Raw genomic sequence first — 25,911 nt, 5'->3', positions numbered from 1 at the left:
CTCAACACAGGAGTTAAGTATTTGATGAAGCTAGAAACCAAACAACTGTGAGAATTTCTTATCCACAAGAACTACTGGGAAAACTGGGAGGAAAGCAGTTTGGCAGAAAATAGGATAACAGCAATATCTTATACCATATAGCACAAGAAGCTGAAAATGGATAAGTGACAAACTTGGTAAGAGAAAAAGTGAGAAAAGGAGGTGATGCCGTTCAGATCTATAGCTGGGGGCAACTTGTAACAAAATCAGGGATATAGGGGATCACAAAAGGCAAAGTTGGTTATGTAAAATTAAAGACTTTGTATAAACAAAATAAATGCAGTTAAAATAAGACAAGAAACTTTTGAGTGTGGGAAATATTTTCATCAAATATCGTTTATAAAAAAGTGATATCCAAGATTGAGAGTTGTTACAAATATATAAAATCAAAAACATTTCCCCAGTAAAGTAGTGAAAGTTTAAGAGTGAACCGTTTTCAAAAGAATTGCAAATTATCAAAATCATATGAAAATAATGTTCCAAGTTACTAATGAAGAGGAATGGAAATTAAAGCAACTCTGATATATTACCTTACACTCACGAAACTGGCAAAGATGATAAAAGTTGGAAGTAGTTAAAGGTTCCATGAAAAGACAGGCATATTTATAGAGCTATCAAAAGGTCCAAAGATTCTGGAAGACAATTTGGAATTAGTAGAGAAAACATTTGATTTGGTGATTCTACTACTAGGCAATATACTACCAAGAGGGAACCTTTGTTCCATATATACCAAACATATTGATGGCAGCATGTTTGGTGGTAGCTAAGAACTGGAAACAAAGAAGAAATCTGTTGAATTGGGAGTGTCTGAACACATGTTGGTGTGCAAGTGAAAGTAAGGGTGGAGGCCGTGTGCAAAGAGCACTGGCTTTGGAGTTAATGGATCCGAGTTCCAATCTCACCTGGGATATTTACTGCTTGTGTGACATCGGCCAAGTTATTTAACCTCTCTGGGCCTGTTTTCTTATCTGTAAAATGAGACAGTTCCACTAGATGGGCTGAGGTCTCTACCAGTTCTGAATCTCTATTTCTATGATCCTAAGCAAGAAAGGACAAATTCAGAAAAGCCTAGAAAGACTTCTACTGAACTGATGCAGGGCAAATCAGGTAGAACCAGAATCACATACACAATGACTATAATCATGCAAATTTAAAAAAATCACTGAACTCAGTGAACAGCTCAACTCAGATTAATTTCAGTGAGCAACCTTTATCCTGGAGAACAGATGGTGACACATATTTCCCTCCTCTTGGCAAAGAGATGGGGGACTGTAGGATGCTTAATATGCTGTCAAATGCAAAAGTTTTTGCTTAACTAAAGGTGGGTTCACTGAAGGGTATACTGGGAAATGATTGCAAGGTACAAAATAAAACGCATCAATAAAACAATTTTTTTAAAAAAAGTTTAAGATGAGTTTTGTTTTTAAAGTAGGAAAGAAGGGCTCCTGGAACCAACTTATCTCAAATTATCAAAATCTGCCTGATATAGGGGGAAAATTAAAGAATAGATCAATAGAATAATGATGATAAAAGCTGGCATTTATGTAGTGCTTTAATGGAACACACTGGATAAACCAGACCTAGAAATAAAAAATAAAGCCAAAAGAATGATTACATATACATAGTGGTAAATATAGGGAGATGTAGCAGAACTCTGGCCAATTGCAATGATGAGTCAAGCACAAACTAGCCCATTTATCCCACATTGTAGACTGGCTCCAGGCATCAGACTCTTCACCTCCTATCCAGCCCCTAATCTAAGCCATCTTGCCATCTGCCTGTAGGCATGAACCCTTGAGCCCTCCCCCCCCTACTCTCAGCTTTCCATCTCTTGCTCTAGGTGCAGTAATCAATCAATACTACTGTCATGTCTAGAAAAAGACATGTCAGTTGACTGCCCTATACATCGACTCACTACCTCCGACTCCTTAGACCCAAACTCTTTTCCTTGACCACCCCTTACCTGTATGTCTTGTCTTCCCCTATTACAACATAAGGTTCTTGGAGAGACAACTGTCTTTTTTTTTTTTTGCATATTTGCATACCCAGGGCTGAACACAGAGCCCGGGCATATCATGCTTAATCAATGCTGCTTCATTCACTCTAGAGATGACTAAACTGAAGCCTTAAAAGGTGAAGTGACTTTTCTAAAGTCACACAGGTAGTTAAGAGCAAAACTAGGCCTACACAGAATTTATAAAGGAAACAATTAGGGAGTGATTTACAAATCATGGTCTCCCCCCTCACTTTTCCCCAACAGCAACAAATACTATGAAAAGAAACAAAAGGATTGAGGTGAAAAGCTGCTAACTTTTAAAATGGTTTCGAGCAGAAATCATTAACTCAATGAAATGTTCAACCCCAGTGAAAGTGCTGGAGTCTTGCTTGGGGAAGAGTCCAGATACAAGCTGCTTTACCACAACTTGCTCCCCATAGATATTTTCGTGCATTGGGATATAACCCCAACTCATTTGGGAGTGTAAAACAGCTAGACTTGGATTAATGGGCGTTGCCTCACACAAACTGAGACCTGGGAAAGACCTTAGCTTAAAAAGGCAAAGATCTGCACTGCATCCGGGGCCATCTCCAGTCGTCCTGATCTACATTTCACCACTGGACTCAGATGGCTCCAGGGGACAGTGAGGCTGGTGACTTGGCACAGCTCTGTCTCACTTAAATCCAATTCACTTGGAAGTCAAGGCATCATCTTACTGATGTCATGGTCCAGGAGGACTGCAGTTCAAATCCAGCCTCAGACACATAACACTCACTAGCTATGTGACTCTGGGCAAGTAGCTTAACCCCAATTGCCTAGACCAAAAAAAAAAAAAAGAATGAAGGACAAACAACAACGAAAGTGCTGAGCAGACCCTGCAGAAAGAAGTGTCTGAATCTGAACACTGTCTTGGCCAGGCCTTTTAGTAGCGGTGACAAAGTATGGCTGAACTTTCTTTTCCCCTCTTTGTACAGGGGTCAGCTCACTGGGGAGAGGAGGACACATCAATCAATGATCTACCAACCTTTGTTAAGCATTCTATGTGACAGGCACAGTGCTAAGTGCTGGAGATACAAAAGAAGGGAAAAGACAGTCCCTGCCTTCAAGGCTTTTATAATCTAGTAGGAAATGAAGTAACCAAAAGCAGAATGTAATTCCAGCCTCCTTCTTTCCTCTCCCTCTTCCTTCCAGTTAAGACCCATTAAGACCCATTTTAAGATTTCAGACCCTTTGGGCAGCCCGGTGAACCCTATGGACCCCTCTCAGAATAATGCTCTTAAATGCATAAAATATATTGCATTATAAAGGAAACTAATTATATTACAAGTTAATTTTTTTAAAACTGTAAGTTAAAAACCTCTGCACTAAAAGATTTGAAAAAGTAGATCCAAGGTATGGGAAGGATTATCAAAAGTCAACCAGAAAGGAAAGACATAAAAATAAATATCAAATCTCATTAGTTTTTTTCTCTTTCAAAATCTTAGGTATAGTTTAAGATAGCAATGAGCAAAAAGAGGAACTATATTATACTGAAGATTAGCATAACTGAGCATCACCTATGAGGAAAAAGAGTACTTTAAACCTAAAAGCACACAATGCTTAAATTCTCCACTTTAGTACTTCATATTAGGAATTTCCACTAATGCAGTTTGTTTAAGACCACCCTCCAAAAAAAGTGGCTTTTCCCCCCACACAAACATGCATATTTTAGCCACTTATATATGGAATATTGGGACATTTCAGTAAAGACATAAGTAAATTACTTTTTAGTTGTGAACTGTATGTATGTAACTACTGTCTTGGATGTATGTAATACAACACCTTTGTCATCACAGATTAATAAGGTCATAAAACATATTTGTAAAATTGGGTATATAAAGTTATTTATACATTCTCCTTCATATATTATCTATATGTAGATATATTTATATTAGCTTGCAATGCTGATGAGGTAGATTTATACTTAGACACACATATAACTAGATTTCCAATGTGACCAGAATTTGGTGGCAGAATTTCTAAGAAGATACAATGGAGGGAAGCACAGATGGCAGAAAAACTACCAACAGAAGACCCTTTGCTCTCTAAAACTGGCAAAGTCAAAACCGAAACGAATCTTTTGAAGACAAAGCTATCAAAACCCACAGCCACACGTGAATACAAATTCAAGTCATGCCTGAACGTACCCCAGTAATTTTCGCTTGTGGCAAGAACGAGGAGACCTGCGATAGGTCAACATGTTACTCACTCGAAAAACCAAAGCAAATAAAGCTTGGGCCTCCTGATCTGCCGACCTGGCACTTTTTGCTAAATGTCTTGTAGACTTCTGGGGAAGATGGCTGAGTGAAGCTTCCAGCAAAACCCAGCATTTCCACCTCTGCCCAGCACCCCAAAAACAGGGGGGAAATGCCTCGAAAGAAAGTGAAGGAATAATGAACAAGAGGCTACCCACAGAAAATGAGAAAAGTTGAACAAGGACATATTACTGGGCTTTCTGTATCTATCAACCTCCTCCTGCCTCCTCCTTGGGAGGGTTCCACAGATGGGAGGAGTTTAAAGTTTAAACCTGCTTTCAACTCTTAGCCAACAGGTAGGGCAGAAGTACCCCACGAATTCTCCTCCCTTCCTTGATCTGTTCTACCTGAATCCCTATTCTCTGCTCCTGACACAGACTCCCTTGAAATGGCCCTAGTGGCTTCAGACCCCAGAGGGGTTCTGAGCCAGCAGCAGGTAGAACAGTCCATACATAGGATTTTCTGGGGGGCCACTTGAGCTTGGGAATAACTAATGTTACTGCCATAATGCTGGGTTACACACCTCATGCTGGGCCAATTTCAATGGTTTCAGAGCCAAAAAAATTTGGAATTTGTTGTAATTGAGGAAGCCATTCACTGGGAAATTTTAAAGGTTAACAGAGGATACACCAGTAACCAATGCTGGCATTTCAAATTCTGATTCTCCACCTCCTTGTCAGGCTGGGGCTTCCTTGGTCAAAAACCAAAAACTCCTAGTAGGGCCTTTAACAGAGGCTGCACTCAGTAATGACTCAACTAGAGCCCTCAACCACTCAAATGGGGGAAATTCTGGAAATCAAACTTCCCTAAGGGATGAGAGGGGGCAAAAAAGAAAAGCAGAAAGAAAAAGCAGTAAAGAGATGAAGAAAATTTATAAGTTAAAGTAAACTCCTGATGCAATTAAGAAATACTAGGACGTGAGGAAAGACCACCCAGGATACTCTACTACTACCTCTTGAAAAAAAGATGGTGTAGCAACTACAATCAGAAATCCAAAAAAGAATTCAGAGTGGCAAGGAGACATTTAAGAGTAGATGGAAAACCTTCAAAAAGATGTGAAAAAAGGGATAAGGAGTGGAAGATACGGCATCTTAGGTAAAAGGCTAGGAAACCTTAACAAAGTAGAGGACACTGAAAAATAGTATGGAAGAAATGGAACTCAAAAACATTAATACAACAAAACACACAAAGTCACAGGACAGAAAAATTAGAGAATATGTGAGAACTATTCAAAAACAACTGAAAAACAGGATGAGAAGAGGTAATGTAAGAATTGATGCATGTCCCAAAACACACAATGAAACCAAAAAATCTGAACATGATATTTCAAGAAATCACATATGAAAATTTCCCAGAAGTATTAGAACCAAAGTGCAAAGTACACATAGAGAATCCACAGGTTAGAAGCAGAGTTAGCACTATTAGAGAGAATTATTAGAACGATTGTGTGATTTGGTGGTGGGAAAAAAAATTCACTTTTCACACATCTGTGTCTTTGTGTGTATGTCTGTGTGAACGCACCCTGAATCTGTGACTGCCAAGCTCCCCAGAACTCTCAGGTCAAAATAGAAATATTATGAACAACTATAATATGAAATAGGGCATACTAAAAAGAACTCCAATTGTAATGTCAGGATTTATCAACAACAAAGGAAAAGGATTAAAAAATATCAACCAGAAACCTAAGGAAAAAGACCTATACCCAATAATTAGTTATCCTACAAAGTTGGCTGTTCAGAAATTGACAACTTGCAAGCCTTCTTCCTGAGAAAATCAAAGCTGTGCGGGGCCTTTCAAAGGCAAATCCAGCAAAAGAAGTTCAAATGGACCTCAAAAGGGCAAGATCATAAGCCAGGGAAGAAAAGACTTATGACCCTTCCCCAATATCTCTTGGGGTCATACGAGGGGGGAAAAGAGTCAAACTGGCTTCAGGTTGAAAAAGCATTAAAAAAATTCCTCAAGGAAGGAGAGGCAAAGAAGAAGATGGAATAATATTCAGACACTGAGGTGGGGGTGGAAAGAGTAGGGACCTCACAAGCTTCCCTCTTAGCTGGACAAACAACAATTTTAAAAAATGATACAAAGAAAAGGAGGTAAATGTGGGAGTGGGTTGGGCCAGGCAAGGGGAGTGGGAGGGTTTTAAATATAGTTTGGAAGATACAGAGGGTGGGTTAGAAAAAGAATAAAAAGCACAGAATTTAAGGACCTGTGTCAGTACCAGGGAGAGGGGGAGGGGAAAAGCCTGGAATGGGATTGTCCCAAGCCATAGAAACTATAGATACCTGGGGCCAATTTTTTTTTCCCCTTTGAAGAAGGGTGGGGGGAATAAGGGAAGAGAAGGACAATTATATCAGGATTTGATGGAAAGAAAACCAAACATAAAAATTCACTTCTCTTTTTTAAAGAGATTACTTTTAAAAAAGTAATCCAATGGCATGTAAGATCAAAGATTAATTTAAAGCTATCCACCAAGCAGAGCATTCAGGTGGGCTTCCCCAGTGTTCACATACCACCCTGCCACCATGGAAAAACTTGGCCACTGACACTGGATAAAACATTCACATGAAAGGACATAAAGGCAAACACTGGAGGACTGAAAGAACAATGATAATAGTAATAGCTAACATTTACGTAACGCTTTAAGGTTGACAAAGCACTTTACAAATTTATTATCTGGTTTCATGCTCGCAATGACCCTGTGAGATCGGTGCCATCGCTGCAGCCACTTTACAGAAGAGGAAACTGAAGCAGACAGAGGTCAGAAGTCTTGCCCAGGGTCACGGAGTTAGTAAGTGTCTGAGGCAGGAGGCAAACTCAAGGTCTTCCTTACTCCAGGCCTCAAGCTCCATCTACTCCTGTATGCTCTGTTTGTATAATGATCAATCATTAAGCAGTAATTCCTTAGGCACTCATTTTCTAAACTTCTGAGGATAAACGAAAAAACAGTCGTCTTTCAGCTGGTCTTCAAAGAGCTCTTCCATTTAGAAACAAAGAGTGTAACAGAAATGCAGGTCTCCTGTCCATGCGGGAAGTCAGGGGCACCCCCAGAGTCTTCCTCTTTGCCATCTGCCGCCGCGCAGGGCTACGTGCCGGTCCCTCTGTCCTGAGCCTCTCCTTCTTGGGTTGGGTCCGGCACGTTTTCGGTGCTGTCCTCCACACTAGAGTCGCTCTCCTCCTCGTCCTTGGCGCTGGCACCGGTGTGTTCGCGTGAAGAGCTTTCGTAGGCTTTGTCTGTGGGGACGGCACCTTTCCGCTGAGGAAGTATGCTGAAAAATGCCTCCTGCCAGTCTCTTGTCTCGAGGTACTCCAATATGATCTCAAAAACTATAAAGGAAAATAAACCACCCACAAATGTCTTAGCAGAGCGATCTAGACTAGTTCCTACATTCTGTAAAAAGGCATTTCTTCTACTGTACTCCCTGGTGGGATATGCTGACTTCTAAAACCTCAGAGTCAGGGTCTGAATGTAGCATGGGACCCTCCCCTTTCTTCTCTACTACTGAATTCAAGCAGTTTTTCCAAAAGTCCATCCTCTTTCCCTATCAATTAAACAAGTATAAAAGCGGTTTCCTGCTTCCATCATACTCATGGACATGGCATAACAAATTAGAGTTACTGTGAAGCAGAGACTGTCAGGAAGTAAGTTTCTTCCAATATAACACCAAAAAAGGAATCAGAGTCAACCCCTCTACAGCCCTAGGTACATGCCTTTATGCCCTGGAGAGCCCTCTCTTGAAAAGAGACTGGGTGATAAACTGTGCCTGGAGCTAGGGAATGCACACCAAGGATGTCAGAACCCAGACTGAAAGAGACTTAGCCCTGATGCTCTTTTCCCATAGGTTTGCCAATACTGGAGTGTTTTCTGCCCAGCCACTTCAGAACTTACCATGATTAACAGCTAAAACTTTGCGACTATTCATTTTCACAAAATCCCCAAGGGGAAGCTGTGCATGATGAATTCCATGCTCTGACGCTTGTTTATATGTGATACCCTGTAAAAAGAACACTGTAATTGGCACTGGAATATGTTACTTCAAATCAAGGTCTGTAACACTGCAGGAGTCAGGGGAAGACCCTAAGCAGACCCTAAGCAAAAAAATAAGGCTTAATGCAGACTAAAAAGAATGCTTTCTGGGAAAATTTGCCATTATTTTCTTTTACTGTGGTTGGGAAAGATACTCCTAACATTAAGATATTCTTCCTTCCTATAACCGTCATTTTTCAGAAGGTAATGTGCCTCCCAAGCTCTGATCAGACCTGTGTCTACAAGAGAACAAATCAGATCTCTTATTTCTTCTGCACCCTCCTAGTTATTAATGGGTATTAAAGCTTAAAACTTCACCAAGACTTTTGGGACACTATCTAGTCTAACATACTGAATATCTACAGCAGCATCATTAACTTCCCCTAGGAGAGAGCACATGGAGATAATACATATTTGTAACACAAAATGAACTTTAATCTTTTCTACAGCAATAAGATGTGGGATACAACACAAGATGCAAACAGCTATATTTCAATTATACAGGATGTCCCAAAAAAGTTTTAGTGAGGTTTTAACCTATTAACATTTTAATAGATATTAAAATAAATAGTATAGCTATTGGAGCTTAAAACAGGACTAAGTCTTCTGGGACACCCTGTATACACCAAGGAGCAAAAAAAAAAATAGCATGAAAAAAATGAAAAATACAAATCACTTTGGATCAAAAATACAGATTTTTGTCTTATAGTTTTTGTTTTTTCCCCAAGAAAATTTTATCAAAACTACTAGCCAAACTCACTGATATGAATTCCAACTCTTCTCTGCTCCCTGTAAACCCTTGAGGCAGGAGTCTGAAAAGTATTAAAATGGTCAAAAAGACAAAGAGCAGATGGAAAAATCGAAGCCAGATCCCTGAAGTATCCACATACTGGATAACCAGCATATAAATTACTGAGAATTAACTTTGTAGTGGGTGTTACAACGTACATTATGAATAGATGAATTAAAGTGTTTCTTAACTGAAAAAGATATAACAAATAAATAAGGCCACAGAAGAAGAATTAAAAAGATTATATTAATTTATGCTAAAGGAGATAGCATGGGAAGGCTTGAGAGAGAGTTTGAAGGAGCTCGTTGTACACACTAGCTGAGAAGTTACAGAGAAATAACTGTTCCCTAATTTTTTGGACATATTGTCTTGAGGTCACTTTTACTTTCTGTACAATTTTTCCTTAGTCATTTAATATTTTTTTTAGTTCAATGAGTTTTAGTATATTGGGAAAGTACTATATGATTCCCTCTGGAAAAAGCATCATTCTGACAGAAGTCAAAGTTAGAGCAGGACAAAGCCAGGAGCCAGGAAAGCACACTAGATCACGCCAACAAAAACCAGGACTCCAAGACGAGATGGACGCTGCCAGGGCCAGGGACCCCCACCCATCTTCTCTCTTCATCCCCAAGTGTTAGAAGCAGATTTTGTGGGCACCGGATCTTCTGCTGAAGAGGCCAGCGTCGACCATTCTGCAGCCTCCCTATCTGACGGCCACCTGGGGACCAGCGGTGGCGAGGGGAAGGGCTGCCCCAGCCACCCAGCCCCATGAGCATAATCACCTTGTGATGGTTGTGATCCACCAGGCCTCCAATCACGTAGGCCTTGGACTCGTCCAGTTCCTTCAGTATATTAGGTGAATCTGATGTAAGGTACACCAGGTCCTCTTTCTTCATAAGTTCACTATAGTGTTCTGGTTTGATATGGATATCCTTGAAGGCACAAAATTAGAGAAATAATTAGCCAAAAAGTCATCCAGCTAAAGCAAACTCAGGAGAAAATATTGTCTTTCTTTTTTGCCCCAAACTCTAAAACGTGCTTTATGATTAAAACAATTCCTGTCATAGTGAGATGAAAGTTCTTATAAAATGTAGGTCATATTCCATCCGAATCCCAACCACCAAAATGACCACAACAGACTTCTAACTTGTTTTCCTTTACCTAGCTGTTTCCTACTCTAAACCATCCTGTATCCTGATGCCACAATAACCTCTGGATCTAATTCTTTCATTGTTTCACTTTCCAGCTCAAAACCTTCCACTGGCTCCCCATTATCTGCAGGGTAAAGTCCAAGCCTTTTAACTCAGCAGTCACAGAAGCAATGGGTCTTTCCACTGTCATCTTCCATTACTGCCCCCTACAAGCCCTCACAAATCTCTCCAAATCTCTAGGAGGTAGAAAAGTTTAAAAGTTTCAACATGTTTAAAATGTGTCCAAAATGCTAGAAGGCTAAAGGAATCACCTTTTAAAAACTGTCTGAGTGGAGTTTGGGACAGATGAAATAAGGCAAGATACTTCTTCCCACTTTGAGGCTTTCAGCCTGTGAGATTTTTAGCAGTGTTTGCATTCCCTCTAGCAGACACCCAGCATGTCGTAACTGAGAAGACAGTCTTCAGGACTCGCTCAGCAATGAGCTTCTCCAAACATAGCAGCACCAGTCCTTGTTAAACAGACATCACAGAGTCCACTCATGGGGCCTCCCCTTGAAGCTTTCCAGGCTGTGCAGAGCTTGCTAGAGCTCACATACTCCTAGTACAGCCTTCACAAATGCAGCACCATGTCACAGTGAGGCACAGAAGGAGGACTTTAGTAGACGCTAGTACAGTTATCCCTTCCACTTTGCAACTTTCCCCATTGAGATTTCAAGATATCGCAGGTCAGCATAAGAAATTAAATGGGAATTTTCAAGGCCAGAAGACGACAAAGAAGTAGTTTAAACTCAGAAATGCATAAAATATACGTATAGCATTGTATAATAAATACCAGCATATTTTATCTTTTAATATCATAAGAATTCAGACTTCCTTCTCTGGTACAAAGAGAGGGACAAAAATTTTAAGCACATTTTCCAGATCATGGGGGTGCCGCAGCCCATACCCTCATGACGTGAAAGGGATAACTACAAGAATTTTTTTAGAATTTATTACCTCTGAAAAAGTGTTATGCTATCAGGAAAAACCTGAATGATCCAACAAGACCTGGACAAATTTATGCATGCTAAAAGCCCCAAATGGCTAAAAAGAGGGGACAGACACCAGGGAGGATAATCAGGGCCTCTTACTACATTTGTAGTGGCTCTGCAGGCGACAGAATCCTGGACTGGAATGAACCAGCCTTTCCTGATCATGCCAGCTCTTTTTTTCCCTCAGAATTAATGGAAAATCTTTTAGTCCTATCTAAATTTAACCCCAATTCTGCACCTGCCCTCAATGCCTGCAGTCATGTCCTACAGCTAGTGTGGTTTGCTCCCTCAATCCTAGAGAAATGGAAAAAAAAATTCTTTAATCCCATAAGAATATTTCCCCAGTTTTGTAATTATAATTACATCTGTAATTACAGATGAAGGAAATGAGGTCCAGAAAGGTCTTTCCTCTGGTTTCTCTCTCTTTCCAAATATATACATATATATGTAAAATCTGTCATTTTTTCATATGTAACATTTTATGATTCCACCTCTCCCTCTTAATTCTAACCACCTCTAGATGTGACCTCTTCCTCACACAACTTATTAACCAAAAAAAGTTCCTCTGTTGAAAAGAATGCCCTACATATAGAATACCTGATTTCCCCAAAACGTTTTACAAAGTCACTCAGGTAATTCTTGTGCCCAAGGTGGAAAGACGCAGGCCTAAAGAAAGCACCATGAATTTGGCCAGTCCAGTAGTAGCTCCAAAGAGTAGATATTAATAGTCAATGCGGTCTTTAATAGGACTACCCATTTTCTGCTGGCCCCAAAGAGCAAAACCACCTATTATGAGTAGAAACTGCGGAGGCAGATGTTGGCTCAATGCACTGAGGAGAGCTGCCTAAAACTGGAATGAGCTGCCTTGGGAGGGGGTAGACTGCCCCTCACTGGAAGTCTTCATGGAGAGGTTGGAAGACCACTGTCAGGGTTGCTGCAGAGATGACCTTTGAGGAAGTGCTTTCCATTAATGTGAATGTGCCATGTGTCCTCTACAAAGGCCTGACAGGGCTTCCTGTCAATGTAACAAGCTCTTCGGCCTCTGCAGGAGGCTATTCACCAGACGCCTCAGCTGGTCTCACTCATTTCCTGGTCACTGCCTGTCATTATCATCAGAAGCCTTTAGTCACTCAAATAACTGAACCTGGCATTGTACTAAGCCTGGCCTCTTTGTTCGTTAAAGCAAATTCATTCAATTTCCCCTTAATCTGATAAAGTCAAAGCTTCTTTCAGGCCCGTCCTAGAACAATATTCAACTCCCAGCTTCCCAAAGGCCCTCAGGCAGCTGTTCCCAACAGTTCCCATGACTAACTCATACACTGTGACCCCTTTCACTCTGATCCATTAAATTCACTTGTCCCACTATTGGCAAACAGCGTAAATAGGGAAGCCACAAACTTGGGGGAACTGTGTCACAGGTCAAAGTGTTCTAAGAATGAGTCTTCTGATGAATGAACGCCCTTGAATATGGCCCAAGACAAACACTACATAAAGTTCTACTTTATTTGGTTATGGACTTACTTTCTGTAGTTGCTTTTATGCTGCACATGTATCTGTTCCTTTGTGAGATAATGATCATTAGTTTTATATGACTTCTATTTTAAACTTCTAATAAGAAGAGACCACACGTATTAAATCTGCTTTGTATGTTAACCAGAATGAAGCCATGCGTACATGGGGGCATAATTAATGTTTTTAAAAGATGAAGGGGTAAATAAGCAAGAATTAAAAACTGGACACCAGTGACAGAATCAAAGCAGATTATTTATGGATTCATTTGACAAACATGATAAAATGTTGGTGAAAGCCATTTTCTGATTGGGAATCAGAAGAGCTGGGATCAAATTCTCGCTTTGCCACTTACTATGTAACCTTGGGCAAGTCACTTCAGCTTCTACGTCATTCAGCTTTTTCCCCAAAAAATAAAAAGATTTAGCATATCTTTTGTAGGAAAATAACACAGAACTCTCACATCTATTACCTAATGATTTCAAAACATACTTTTAAAGAAAGATAATTTATGGGGGCAGCTAGGTGGCACAGCGGATAGAGCACGGGCCCTGAAGTCAGGAGCACCTGAGTTCGAATCCAGCCTCAGACCAAACACTTGACACTTACTAGCTGTATGACACTGGGCAAGTCACTTAACCGCAATTGCCTAAAAATAAAAATTTTTTTAAAAAGATAATTTATAAACTAAAAAACAAAAAACCAGAAAAGTTAAGTAGCTGACTCAGTTACATAGCAAGTCAGTGGCAAAGACAGGTTTAAAATCAATCTTCTAGCTTCCAATGAAGATCAGGGAGAATGCCATCTAGTGGCCCCCTACCATTACACTTTCTCTGTATTATGTGTATCTGCTTGCTTTGATCTCCTCCTCCTTTGTCTATTCAAGTGGAATGTAATTCTCTTCAATTAAATCTGGTCCTTGTCAGGACTTGTTTCATTTTCGTCTTTGCATCTGTAGCGCCTATAAAGCACTTAATAAATATCTGGTGCTTTAAAGTCTACTCTCTTACTCACTTTGTTCTAGAAAGGCAAGATGGTGGGGTAAAAAAAAAAATGCTGGATTTGAAGTCAAAAGACCTGGAGTCAAGTCCTTTCTCTGACATTAAAAACCTACGTGCCTTTGGATGCATCACTCAACTTCTCCAGATCCCAATTTCCTCATCTATAAAAATGAGCGGGCCAGACTAAATCTAACTTCCCTTCCAGCTCTAAAGTTTGGATTCTGTGATCCCTGACCGCTAAGTATGTTCTTGCTAAAGACAAAGTTCATCCCTTTCTCAGGCTGAGCTCTAGCATGATACATACAACAATTTAGGCAATAAAATGTAGAAATTTAAGCACACTCATATATGAAGCAAGACATTTACCCTGATTGAATTACCTTCCAGTTGACCCATCCTTTGTCATTTTCATCCATGATCTTTTTCAGCTGACCTCCATGGCTGGTCAAATAATACTAGATGGAAATTGTGAAATGAGATACAAGAGGTTGGAAAAAAAAGAAGCAGAAAAGGAACAGTGAATATTTAGATTCTATATTATAGTTCTCTAACAAATACTTATTTCTCCATCAATGACATAGGAAAAAATTCCTATTTTTCTAAGGGGAAAAAAATCTGAATTATACTTCGTCACATTCAATATTTTTGTATGGTCCTGGTGGATGTCTACTACTGCCTAAACATACTCCCATCCTAAGGAACTGTGGGAATTGAGTGAGCTACACTGACTCCATCGTGTGATTCAATGCTGGAGCTAAGTTCCCTTTCCATTCAGTTACAAGTCTAGTTCAATTTCTGTCTTGTAAGAAAACTTTATTCAATTATGAGAATTGTGAGAAAATCTTATTGCATTGTTTGAACCTAGCCCTTCATGGCTAGGAACCTGGACTACCTCTATCTGCTGCTTAAAGACCCTTAAGCTTAATTAGGTTACGCTGACTAGAAACCCAGTCAGATCCAAAGATTGATGCAAGGAGTTTTCTCACAATTATACATCTCATGTTTATGTCTCATCTGACAACTGTTCCTATACACTGAATAATCAGTTGCTATTTCCTTGTTCCTTTGATTGAATACAAACACTTGGGAGGAGTAGGACACCTCTTTTTCTGATTTCAGGGAACTATTTATTTGCTCTCTCATCCCAACTTGGAAAGTCCCTAATCTTTCCTCCAATTAGAAATCAAATGACCTAATCTTGTATCCTGGTTTCTATCCCATTAATTCTTTTTTTTTTTTTCAAATGAATACAAATCTGTTTCTCCCTATATTTGGGGTCTAGTGCCAAGCTGAAGAGGCCTGGTCCCGATCTGTTACGCAAGCGGCACTCATTGCTTAATAAAATTATGTACTCGGAAGCTCAAACCCTTGTTTCCTCAGTTACTTCAGATTTCACCCAACACACACCCAAGAACCCTAACAGCTACTTCTCCCCTACCCCAAATTCATAGACAACTTTCAGATTCAATTGACTGTGATTAGGCATTCCTGTGCTTTGGAAGAATAAGAAAAGTGAAAAGGACCACCATCAAATGTCTGCTACATATACCATATTCTGCTAAGTGTTAGAGGAGAGTCAAAGATAAATGAGACAAATAAGAAACCCCTGCCTTTATGGAGTTTACAGCCTATTAGTGGGACATAACACATTAACTAGTATACAAATATTATAACTGTTATACAAAGTAACTATTATACAAAGAAGAGTATAAGAGCCTAAGAAAAGGTACAAAATAACATGCAAGGCCAAGGTTCAAAATTCCCAGTTCTTGTCCACCTCTACTCCCCTGTTACCATTACTGCAATACTCATGAGCTCAAGAACTCAAGACCTTTGTAGCCCCGGAAATTCTGATAATTCTAGACCCTTCCGGCTCTTCATCAAAGCCCCCAAAGAAGTTACGGAAATCAGGACCAATGAAGGAATGGAAGAAGTCTATGGATGTACAAAAGAAAAGCTACCCCTCCTTTACTCAGCAAAAACATCTTTTAGATTCAAAACCTACAAAAAGATGTAAAAATAATAATTCAATTCCTAACTCTCTCATCCTTGCCTTTCAAAAAAAAAAAACAAAAACACAACACACATGCACATAAAAACAGATTAAGAAACTAAATCTCAGAAGAGTTAACCTAGTATGAACCGACAGAAGTGTACCCAGGACCAAGCCCTTCTAATCCCCAGTGTAGCACTTTCTTTTAAAAAAAATTATTTATTTTAAAAATTCATTTTTAAAAAAATTCATTTTTAAAAAAATTTGAGTACCACGTTCTCTCCTGGTTCTGCTCAGTTAACCTTGCATCAGTTCATATAGACCATCTCATGTTTTTCTGAAACATTCTGCCTGATCGTTTATTGCACAATAGTATTCCATCACAATCATGTACCACAACTGGTTTAGCCATTTCCCAACTGATGGATATGTTCTCAATTTACAATTCTTTGCCACCACAAAAAGAACTGCTGTATTCAGTTTTATAGCCCTTTAGACATAGTTCCAAATTGTTCTCCAGAATGGTTAGACCAGTGCACAGCTCCACCAACAGTGCATTAGAGTACCTACTTTCCCTCACCCCCCCAGCATTTGTCATTTCTGATAGGTATGACATGGTACCTCAGATTTGTTTTAATTTACATTTCTCTATAATCAACAGTGATTTAGAGTATTTTAAATATGACTACAGATAGTTTTGATTTCTTCTGAAAACTGCCTGTTCACATACTTTGGCCATTTATCAACTAGTGAACAGCTCTTCTTTTTATAAATTTGTCTCAGTTCCCTATGTATTTGAGAGATGAAGCCTTTATCAGAGAGACCTAATGTAAATTTTTTCTCCCAGTTTCCTGTTTTCCTTCTAATTGGGGCTGCATTGGTTTTGTTTGTGCAAAACCTTCTTAATTTCACGCAATCAAAATGATCCACTTCACTTCCCATGATCCTCTCTATCTTGTTTGGTCACAAGATCTGACAGGTAAAATTTCATACACTCCTCTAATTTGCTTATAACACCCTTCAGGACTACATCATTTATCCACTCCTGACCTTACCTTGGTATACAGCATCAGATGTTGGTCTATGCCCAGTTTTTGCCAAGCTCCTTTCCAGTTTTGCTAGCAATTTTTTATCAAATGGTAAGTTCTGGCCCCCAAAGCTTGGATCTTTGGGTTTATCAAATACTAGATTACTTTGGTCATTTACTATTGTGTATTATATACCTAATCTATTCCGCCGATTTACCACTCTATTTCTTAGCCAGCATCAGGTTATTTTCATGACTATTACTTTTTAGTGTAGTTTGAAATCTGGTCACCTTCTTTCACATTTTCTTTTCACTGATTCACTTAATATTCTTGACTATTTTTTCCTCCACATGCATTTTAAAATAATTCTTTGGTAGTTTGATTGACGTGGCACTGAACAAGTAAATTAATTTAGGGAGAATGGTCATTTTTACTACACTGGCTCAGCCTACCCATGAACAATTAATATTTCTCCTATTGCCTGGAAATATCTTTATTTGATTGGAAAGTGTTTTGTAACTATGTTTGGTCTCTGGGTTTGTCTTAGCAGGTAGATTCCAAATATTTTATAAATGTCTGCAGTGATTTGAAACGGAATCTCTATCTCTTCCTGCTGGGTTTTGTTGTTAATATACAGAAAGGCTGATGATTTATGTGGGTTTATTTTATATCCTGCAGCTCTGCTAAAGTTGTTCATTGTTTTGACTAGTTTTTTAGTCGATTCTCTAAGGATACCATCATATCATCTGCAGAGAGTGATAGTTTATTCCCTCCACTTCTTTTTCTTGTCTTATTGCTAGTGGCATTTCTAATACAAAGCTGAATAATGCTGGCAACAACGAACATCCCTGCCTCTGATCCTAGTAGGAGAGCTTATCCCCATGTGCAGATAGTGCTTGTTTTTGGTTTTAGATGGGCACCACTTACCATTTTAAGAAAGGCCCCAGTTAATCCTCTGCTTTCTAGTGTTTTTAACAGGAATGGGTATATTTTGTTAAAAAGCATCTATTGAGATAATCATTATTTGTTTTTGTTGTTTTTGTTATTGATATGGTCAGTTATGCTTATAGTGTTCTTAATATTGAACCAGCCCTGAATTCCCGGTATAAATCCCACCTGGTCATAGAGTATGACTTTTGTCCTATGTTGCTATAACCTCCTTACTATTATTTTATTAAAAATTTTTGCATCTATATTTATTAGGAAAATTGGCCTATCAGTTAGCTTTCTTTCTCTGTTTCTGCTTTTCCTAGTCTAGGCATCAAAATTATATTTTTTTCCATAAAAGGAATTTTGTAGGACTCCTTCTTTACTGTCTTTTTTTTTTTTCAAATAGTTCTCCTTTCAACTCCTAAGCCATAGGGGTGGGGAACCTGAAGCCCACAAGGCCACATGTGGTCTTCTAGGTCCTCAAGTGCTACCCTTTGACTGAATCCAAACTTCACAAAATAAATCTCCTTAATAAAAGGATTTGTTCTGTAAAACTAGGACTCACTCAAAAGGCCACACCTAAGGATCTAGAAGGCCACATGTGACCTCAAGGCCACAGGATCTCCACCCCTGTTCTAACTTGTCATGGGCTAGAAAAATGTCTCGCCTAAACCCTTCACTGGCTCTGCCACTCTAGAATTCGATTTGTGTTGCATTCTTTGGACTATTTCACATTTCCTTCCATCTAAATCCTAGTCACTGGCTCTTGAACCCAAGAAGTGAGCAATACTCAACCTTTTAAATTTCAAATACATATAACAAAACAAAAAGAACGATTAGTTTCAGAAGCTCAGTCTTGAGCAGGGCCTGAAAGAAAAAAATTGACCCAAAACTGACCCGATACTGGATCTGCCAACCCCCAACAAATAAAAACAAATGAGAACAAAACACAGTCAAAAAGAGTAACTTAAATCAGTCAGGGATAAGACATTCTAAGCAGAAAGGAGTTGAATATTAGAAAGCAAGTAGGTAGACTATAAGTCCAAAAGAAAAACAGCCTAAGGACGCAAAAGACAATGAAGGACAGAGAACAGTGCATCAGATTAGGTGAGAGATTTTAAGACATTTTAATTTATCTTTCCCTTCAAACTAATGCAGACATCAAAAAAGATGAGATTTTGAATTCTGAAGGACAATGCCCAAATACATATTACATTAAGAGTGACTAGAAATAGCATAAAATGTCATCATCCCCTTCTGACATTAAAGCTACAATGGCACATAAAAAAGATCAAAGCTTATTTTAAATTCCCGGACCTTACCTGCACAGGATGTGATGCTCGGCGGTTTTCTGCATAACACCTCTGAATCTGTTTATGAAGCTTCTTAATATCCTATGAACAAAATGTTTCATTTTCAGAACAAAGTTCCCAAATTCAATTTTCTACTATGGTCATTCCCTTGCTTTAGGGCAACAGAAAAATCTACCGACAAAACAAGAGTTTGAGAAGCATGTAAACTCATCCAAATGACTGTCATACAAATATCCCGCACTATCAACCGCGTAGTCACCAGACAAGTCATACTATTCTGTAAAGTCTTATCACTTTATGTTTCTGTCTCTGTTTTAGACAAAGCGAACCATTGACTTTTCCCCAGATTTACTGCCCTTTTCCTGTAAGCATCACTGTGGGAAAGTGCTCCTTTTTTTTTTTATATTTCCAACATTCCCTCAAACATCCTAACCTCCCCAGTCTTCAGTTTACTCATTTCCCTTCAACTCCTCCTCCATCTCACTGCAGCTATATGCACAGATGTACATACTCATGATCTTGCCCCACCTGCAAATGTTCCACTGCCACGTTCATGAACTCTGAAATTCCCTTAGCCCACCATAATCTGCTGTCATTCCAACTTTCCAACTGCCTTGCAACTCCAAACCCATTTCTTCATTCGCACTGTGATCTCCAATCCCTTGACCCCTCAGCTCCAGGCCATGACCCCTGCATTAGCTACACTCCCATCCCTTCTCCATCTTGACACCTTACTAGGTCCTTAGAGGTACCTCACGGTCCTCTCCTCTCGAATCCCTTATTTTATTGTCAATCTTGCCCTGCCAGACCTATGCCCCGGATTACTGCTTCCGCCTTTGCTCTGACTCACATGTTGTTGAAGAAAGCTATGGAGAAATCACAAAAGTGCATCGCCTGGATCCATAGATGTGTTACACAATCTCAATCTCAGCAAGGTAACTTTTAGAGCTCACTAATTCACTATCCAACTCATCACATCCATTTTTCCAAACCTATCCATCCCTCCTCAAATCTCCCGTAGCTTCCCTTCGCCCCTCCTCCCCACCTGAGAACCCTGCCTCACATTTCACTAAAAAAAACAGAGGCCAGTCTCTGAGAGCTTCTTCTTCTCCTCTCCTCAACTCATATCCTACAGACATCCTCGGCCACTATAACCACCTTCGCCCTTGTTTCACATGAGATGGTCTTTCTCCTTGCCAAGGCAGATGTGTCTACATGAACCCTTCATCTCCTCCCCTCCCATCTCCTCCAGCACTATGAAATCTGCACTCCAGGGACACAAATCAGGCCTCCTGGCTGTTCCTCAAAGAAGACCCTCCATCTCCTGTCTCCCAGCATTTTCTCTCGCTGTCCTCCAGGCCTGCAAGGCTTTCCCTCCTCTGCTCCACCTCCTGGTTTCGCTGGCTTCCTTCAAGTCCCAATTAAAATCCCATCTTCTACAGGAAGCCTCTCCCAACCCTCCTTAATTCTACTGCCATCTCTCTATTGATTACTTCCAATTTATCTAGTTTGTAACCTATTTGTACACAGCCTCATCTGCAGACGTCTCCTCCATTAGACTGTGAGTTCCTTGGGAGCAGACACTTTTACCTTTTTTGTATCCCTAGCACTTAGCCAGGGGTGGGGAACCTGTGGCCTCGAGGCCACATGTGGCTTGTTCAGTAATTAAAATATGATCTCTATTAATGTGGTTTAAATAATAAGGTTTATCAGGCTATCTTTTCACAATACAATGAGAAGGGAAATTCACATTTCATCATTTCCTACTTATAGATTAGGGACCACTTATAGAAAAAACCTCTGCATGAAGAATAGCTTTTATTAGCTGTTATACAATGTATTTAGACTCATTTTGTAGGTATGGAAAAGCAATGCAATTTACTACATAGTTTATTCTGACTTGGTAAAAATTATCTGAGAGATATAGAGAGTAGTAGGGGTCTTAAAGTCAAGAAAGCCTAGGGTCAAGTCCAGTTCTGACATACAGTACCAGCTTTGGGATCATGGACAAATCACTTAACCTCTGAATGAATGTCTCCCCGGGCTACTCTCAAAGGGTGTAAGTTTCAGACAAGTTGCTAATGTGCATCAATGGAGAGAGTTTCCATAACAGGCATTCTCTCCCTAAAGGTCTGGGCTCCATTCCTCAAAAAAAGAGAAAGCATTATTTTAAAATCTTGTGAAAGTAAAGTATTAAGGCAAGAATGATTCAGCATAATTCACGAGGGAAGGCCCCATTCTAAAAGTACCTCAATTCCCAAGATCTGTCTTTGCAAAATCTGACATTTGATCATGATACCTTCGAGACCATCAAGTTGTCAAAACTGCAGTCAACAATAAGGCGGAGTGGACTGGGAACAACTTCACTCCGAAAACGTTTCCTGTCATGGCCATCTGAGTTTGACTCCAGGTGAGACTGCCGTTCCAGTTTTCTTCTCTGGCGTCTTTCCTTACGTTTTTGTCTAAAATTGGTTAATGAAAGGCAACACCTCTTGTCACAAATAAATAAGACAAGGAAAAAAAAATAAGATAACATTTGAAAGGCTCCTATTAAGAGCTTTTGTTGACAAGGATATGAATTGATGAAAGAAATCTAAATATTTCTACCCAAATACCATCTGTGCCCAAAATTTTGTTTATTCTTAACATTATTAGCCCAGCAGCTGTATTGCATTAAATGTTCTTCTTCATTCCCTTACAGACATCTCAGGCTGCACTTCAATGACATGGGGGAGTTTTCCACACCAGAGTCAGCAGAAAACAGGGATGTCCTCTACAATGTGAACAGGGGTTATGAGAGAAATTTTTATGCTAATACCTTCCATCAAAGATAAGATAAAATCACACACATTTCAGGTCAAAAATAATGACATGTGACTACATTAGGGGTACATAAAACTTCTTTTATTCTGCTGCTCAGACTCCATAGTTCTCCATTCCCTATGGGGCATTCCATACTCCCAGATAACTTAAGTCAGAATTTACAAGTTCTAACGCTATGTTTCAATTGTTTTATGGCCAAATTCGCTTAACAAACACTGATTTAGAAGAGGAGGAGAAAAGCTGATTTTCAAACAACTGTTTTTTTCTTAACAACATCCAAGCTATTTGACTGATTCCTAACCTCCACCAAAGTGACCAGATATTACAGCATTGTGCACTACCAGCTTCAATATGAGACTCTACCTGAACGTGCAAAGGTTCTAAACAAGCCTATGTCAAAAGTGTGATCTGCACGTAAGGCAACTGAGCTTTTTTTTTTATACTTTATGCAAACAGAATGTGGTCCAATCCCAGCAGTCATTTCATAAAAAGGGTGCCATTACTACAATCAGCTAGTATTTATATAATACATATAAAGTATTTTACATATATTATAGTATCTACATTACTTACATTTTTAACGTATATTATTTATTATAATGATTTACATGATTTAATCCTCACAACAACCCCATTTTACAGAAGAGGAAACTGAGGCTGAGTGAGATTAAGTTTCTTGCCCAGACTTACATAGCTAATAAGCTTCTGAGAAAAGGTTTGAACTCAGTCTTCCTAAGTCCAGACCCAGCACTCTATCCACCAGGCAACCGAGCTGCCCATTTAGAGACAGATGACAGAAAAAGGACGACCGTGCAAAACTACGCTAGAAGAGTAACACAAAACACAGCCCTTCCTCACAGTGGATCAATGTAGGCCAGCACATTCAAACTGCAACATGCTTGGCTGCCATATTCAACCTCATATCAGTGTTCACTTTCCCAGAGGTTTGTATCAGCAGGTCACAAAGGCTGGAACTCTTAAATATTAAGAGGACACTCTCTCTCTCTCTTTTTTTTTTTGGCTAGGCAATGGGGTTAAGTGACTTGCCCAGGGTCACACAGCTAGTGAGTGTTACGTGTCTGAGGCCACATTTAAGCTCAGGTCCTCCTGAATCCAGGGCCGGTGCTCTATCCACTGCGCCACCCAGTTGTCCCTGGACTTTTACTTTTACCAAAGTAAAATAACACACCCCTTTTGAAAGTCATACTTGCGGAGTTCTCTTTGATCTTCCCACTGTTTTTGCCTCATTAGCTTTTTCATCTGCCGCTTGGACATGTGCTCGGGGGCTTCGCCTCGGTCAAAACTTGGCTTCAGACAATCTGCTTGATCCTTACTCGGGTCTGGCTTTGCTTTCGCACAATCTGACTCAGGAGGTGCTGGGAGCACGTCGGTGGACATATTTATTAGTTGGAGTCTTTGTACAACTGGGAGGCGATCTTTTGTCAATGCTAAGAAGACACAACGATGCAAGTGAAAAATGCCACTTTCTGGAAAGAATTTAATTCACTGAACATTTCTAGGCTAAGACAGGTACAAAGTTTAGACAAGACTTAAGCTTCTCATGGTGTTTCCAATCTAGTATTGAAATTCAAAGTAGTTAATTACGAGGTAGTTTGGGATGTTTTCGGAATATTTGGTTTGTGAGGTCCTGTTGGAGATGCGAAGTTCAGGAGGGAGATAAAGGATGATACAGAACTAGGAATTATCTGCACAGAGATGCAATTGAATCCACATGAGTGAATGAGATCATCAAGTGAAAGAATATATCTGGGGAGAAGAGAGTCCTTCCCACCTCTACCCTCAATCAGTTAGGACATGACCTGAATGAAGATCCAGCAAAGGAGACTAAGGAATGGTCAGACAGGAAAGAAAAGAACCCAGCATCAGAAAGACATAAAGAAGACGGTGTATGCAGGGATGTGGGTAATCAACAAGGTCAATAATGGCTAATATTTATATATTACTTGAAGGTCTGCAAAGCACTGTACATGTCATCTCATTTTATCCATATACCAACCACATGAAGTAGGTGCTCTATTATTACTCCCATTTTACAGATGAAGAAACAGGCCGAGAAGGTTAAGTGATTTACCCAAGGTCGCATTAGCTAATATCTGAGGCAGGATTTGAACTCATCCTCCTGACTCTCAACTCCTGTACTCTTAAACTCACCATGCCTCCTAACTGAAGACTGAGAAAAGACCATTAAAATGGCATTTAAAAAAGATCTTTGGAAACTTTAAAAGTTTTCAGTTGAATGTCAGATTCAAAAGGGTTTTGAAGTGCCGAGATGAGCCAAGAAGGGAAGAAAAGATGTAAGAGGGGGATAGCTGAAGCAGGTGGGGGGACTGCAAAAAGAGGCAAAAGACAGTCCCTGCCCTCAAGGAGCTTCCAGTCTATTGGAGGAAAGCAAATAAATAAGTGCAAAGGATACTGGATAAAGAGGAGAGGATGAACAGAGGAAAGCACTAGAATTCAGAGGAGCCCAGAGAAGATGGGGTTTTAGGTGGGGGTGGAGATAAGGAGGGGGACCACAAGGGACAGGAGACGAGGTCTAAGCCCCAACCTTGGCCCTAGTCCATCACTCTCAACCTCCCCCAGCCTCAGTTTCCTAAACTGTAAAATGAGAGGGGCTGGATTCGACTCTAGAGCTAAGATTCTACAAGCCGCTTCACCTCCCCAGACACAGTTTCTCCTGCTGTAGAATGGAAGAGTTGCCCTAGGTGGTCTCCGAGGCCCTTCCCAGATCTAGAACCAGGATCCCACAGTCCTCACGTCCCTTTCCGCCTCTGGGTCTCAGTATTCTGATCTGTAAAATGGGGGCCTTAACCTACGACCTTTCCCCAGCCAAATGCTGGAGGGTTCGCGACAGCGTGAAAAGCAGAGCACAAGCCACAGAGCACGTGATACAGGAGGAGGCGGGGCGACGGGATGACACGCCCTCTGGAAAAGCCATTAGTCATTGTCGGCCTCGCCTGCCCACCCGCCCTGGACACGTTACGTGCAAAGTGCAGAGCGAGAGAAGGAAGCCGCCTCTCATTGGTAGAACTATTACGCAAGGTGTAGGGCCACCAGGATGTCACGTGAAGGAGGTGGGGCGAAAGGGAGCAAGCAAAACACGCCCAAAGCAGGGAGTGCCGCCGCGGAGTACGGTCCGCTTTGGAGGCGGGGCGACGTCAAGTGCACACCCTTCAAAACCCAGCTCCCCATCGCTGGTCCCGCCTCCTACGCAGAGGGTGGAGTCGCGGAGTACGTATGCTCCGGGGCGAGGAGAGAGGAGCCACGCGCTCTCCAAGCCACACCTCTCGGTGCCAGCCCCGCCTCCCGGAACACCTGGGCCTGTAGTTAGCGCCAGCCGTAGCAGAGCACGGCCGAGCGGAGGGCATTCATCCCTCCCCCCATCCTGACCGCCAGCCACCTTACCCGAGCGAGGCGGAAGCCGCTTCTGACCCGCAGGTCGCTTCGTAACGAGTTCGCTTCCCCTCCACTTCTCTCCCTAAAGGGACTTCAACTCCCAGAGGCAGACGCCTCGAAGGCCACGGCGGCGGCCTGACGTAGAAAGGCTACGACGGGCGCTCCGGTGCGTGTTGTGACGTCGTCACCGTGCGCCAGTTCTAGTCCCTCCTCTGCCGGGCTCTTTGCGCGCGCATGCGTCCCGGGGCGGGGCAGGGATTGACTAACGTGGGGGGGCGTGTCACAAATTCCGTTTAAGATGACCCGGAGTAGGCGTGTCCTTATGGGCAGTTGTACTCTTTCACCTTTCACCCGAGGTCACAGGTGGAATTTGACATTCAGCTGAAAACTTTTAAAGTTTCTAAAGATCTTTTTTAAATGCCATTTTGAATGGTCTTTTCTCAGTCTTCAGTTTAAGAGTACAGGAGTTGAGAGTCAGGAGGATGAGTTCAAATCCTGCCTCAGATACTAGCTAATGAGTCCTCAGGTTCCAAAACCTGTAATTGTCCACAGTGCTTTTCAAAGGACAAAAATAA

At 40.7% G+C, this 25,911-nt stretch overlaps 1 protein-coding gene across 2 annotated transcripts; it reads right to left on the bottom strand.

Moving 5' to 3' along the window:
• Positions 1–6,967: 6,967 nt before the first annotated feature.
• TRMT10A (tRNA methyltransferase 10A) lies at positions 6,968–25,516 on the bottom strand. Of its 2 annotated transcripts, none has more exons than XM_020988278.2 (8): positions 25,346–25,516; positions 23,112–23,370; positions 21,399–21,561; positions 19,109–19,180; positions 14,216–14,290; positions 9,926–10,075; positions 8,216–8,321; positions 6,968–7,653 (listed from the first exon to the last, which is right to left on the bottom strand). In XM_020988278.2, the coding sequence occupies exons 2-8, from the start codon at positions 23,318–23,320 to the stop codon at positions 7,412–7,414; spliced, it is 1,017 nt and encodes a 338-aa protein (XP_020843937.1). In that variant the 5' UTR covers positions 23,321–23,370; positions 25,346–25,516; the 3' UTR covers positions 6,968–7,411. The 2 variants fall into 2 exon arrangements, with proteins under 2 accessions (XP_020843937.1, XP_020843939.1); XM_020988280.2 differs by having other exon boundaries at positions 23,130–23,370; positions 25,346–25,514.
• Positions 25,517–25,911: the final 395 nt, after the last annotated feature.

Source organism: Phascolarctos cinereus, unplaced genomic scaffold (genome assembly GCF_003287225.1).
Source record: "Phascolarctos cinereus isolate Bilbo 61053 unplaced genomic scaffold, phaCin_HiC Scaffold_9;HRSCAF=440, whole genome shotgun sequence".
NCBI lineage: Eukaryota > Metazoa > Chordata > Mammalia > Diprotodontia > Phascolarctidae > Phascolarctos > Phascolarctos cinereus.
Note: the sequence above shows the minus strand (reverse complement) of the source record. Positions and strands in the feature narration are given on the sequence as shown.

Bases quoted from the DNA above. Each gene is read 5' to 3' on its own strand.
- TRMT10A (XM_020988278.2), bottom strand. From the start codon at position 23,320: ATGTCCACCGACGTGCTCCCAGCACCTCCTGAGTCAGATTGTGCGAAA. The intron at 19,181-21,398 runs GTATCATGATCA...TTTTGTTCATAG, and splicing joins ACAACTTGATGGTCTCGAAG to GATATTAAGAAGCTTCATAA. The intron at 14,291-19,108 runs GTAAGGTCCGGG...ATTTCCATCTAG, and splicing joins GAGCATCACATCCTGTGCAG to TATTATTTGACCAGCCATGG.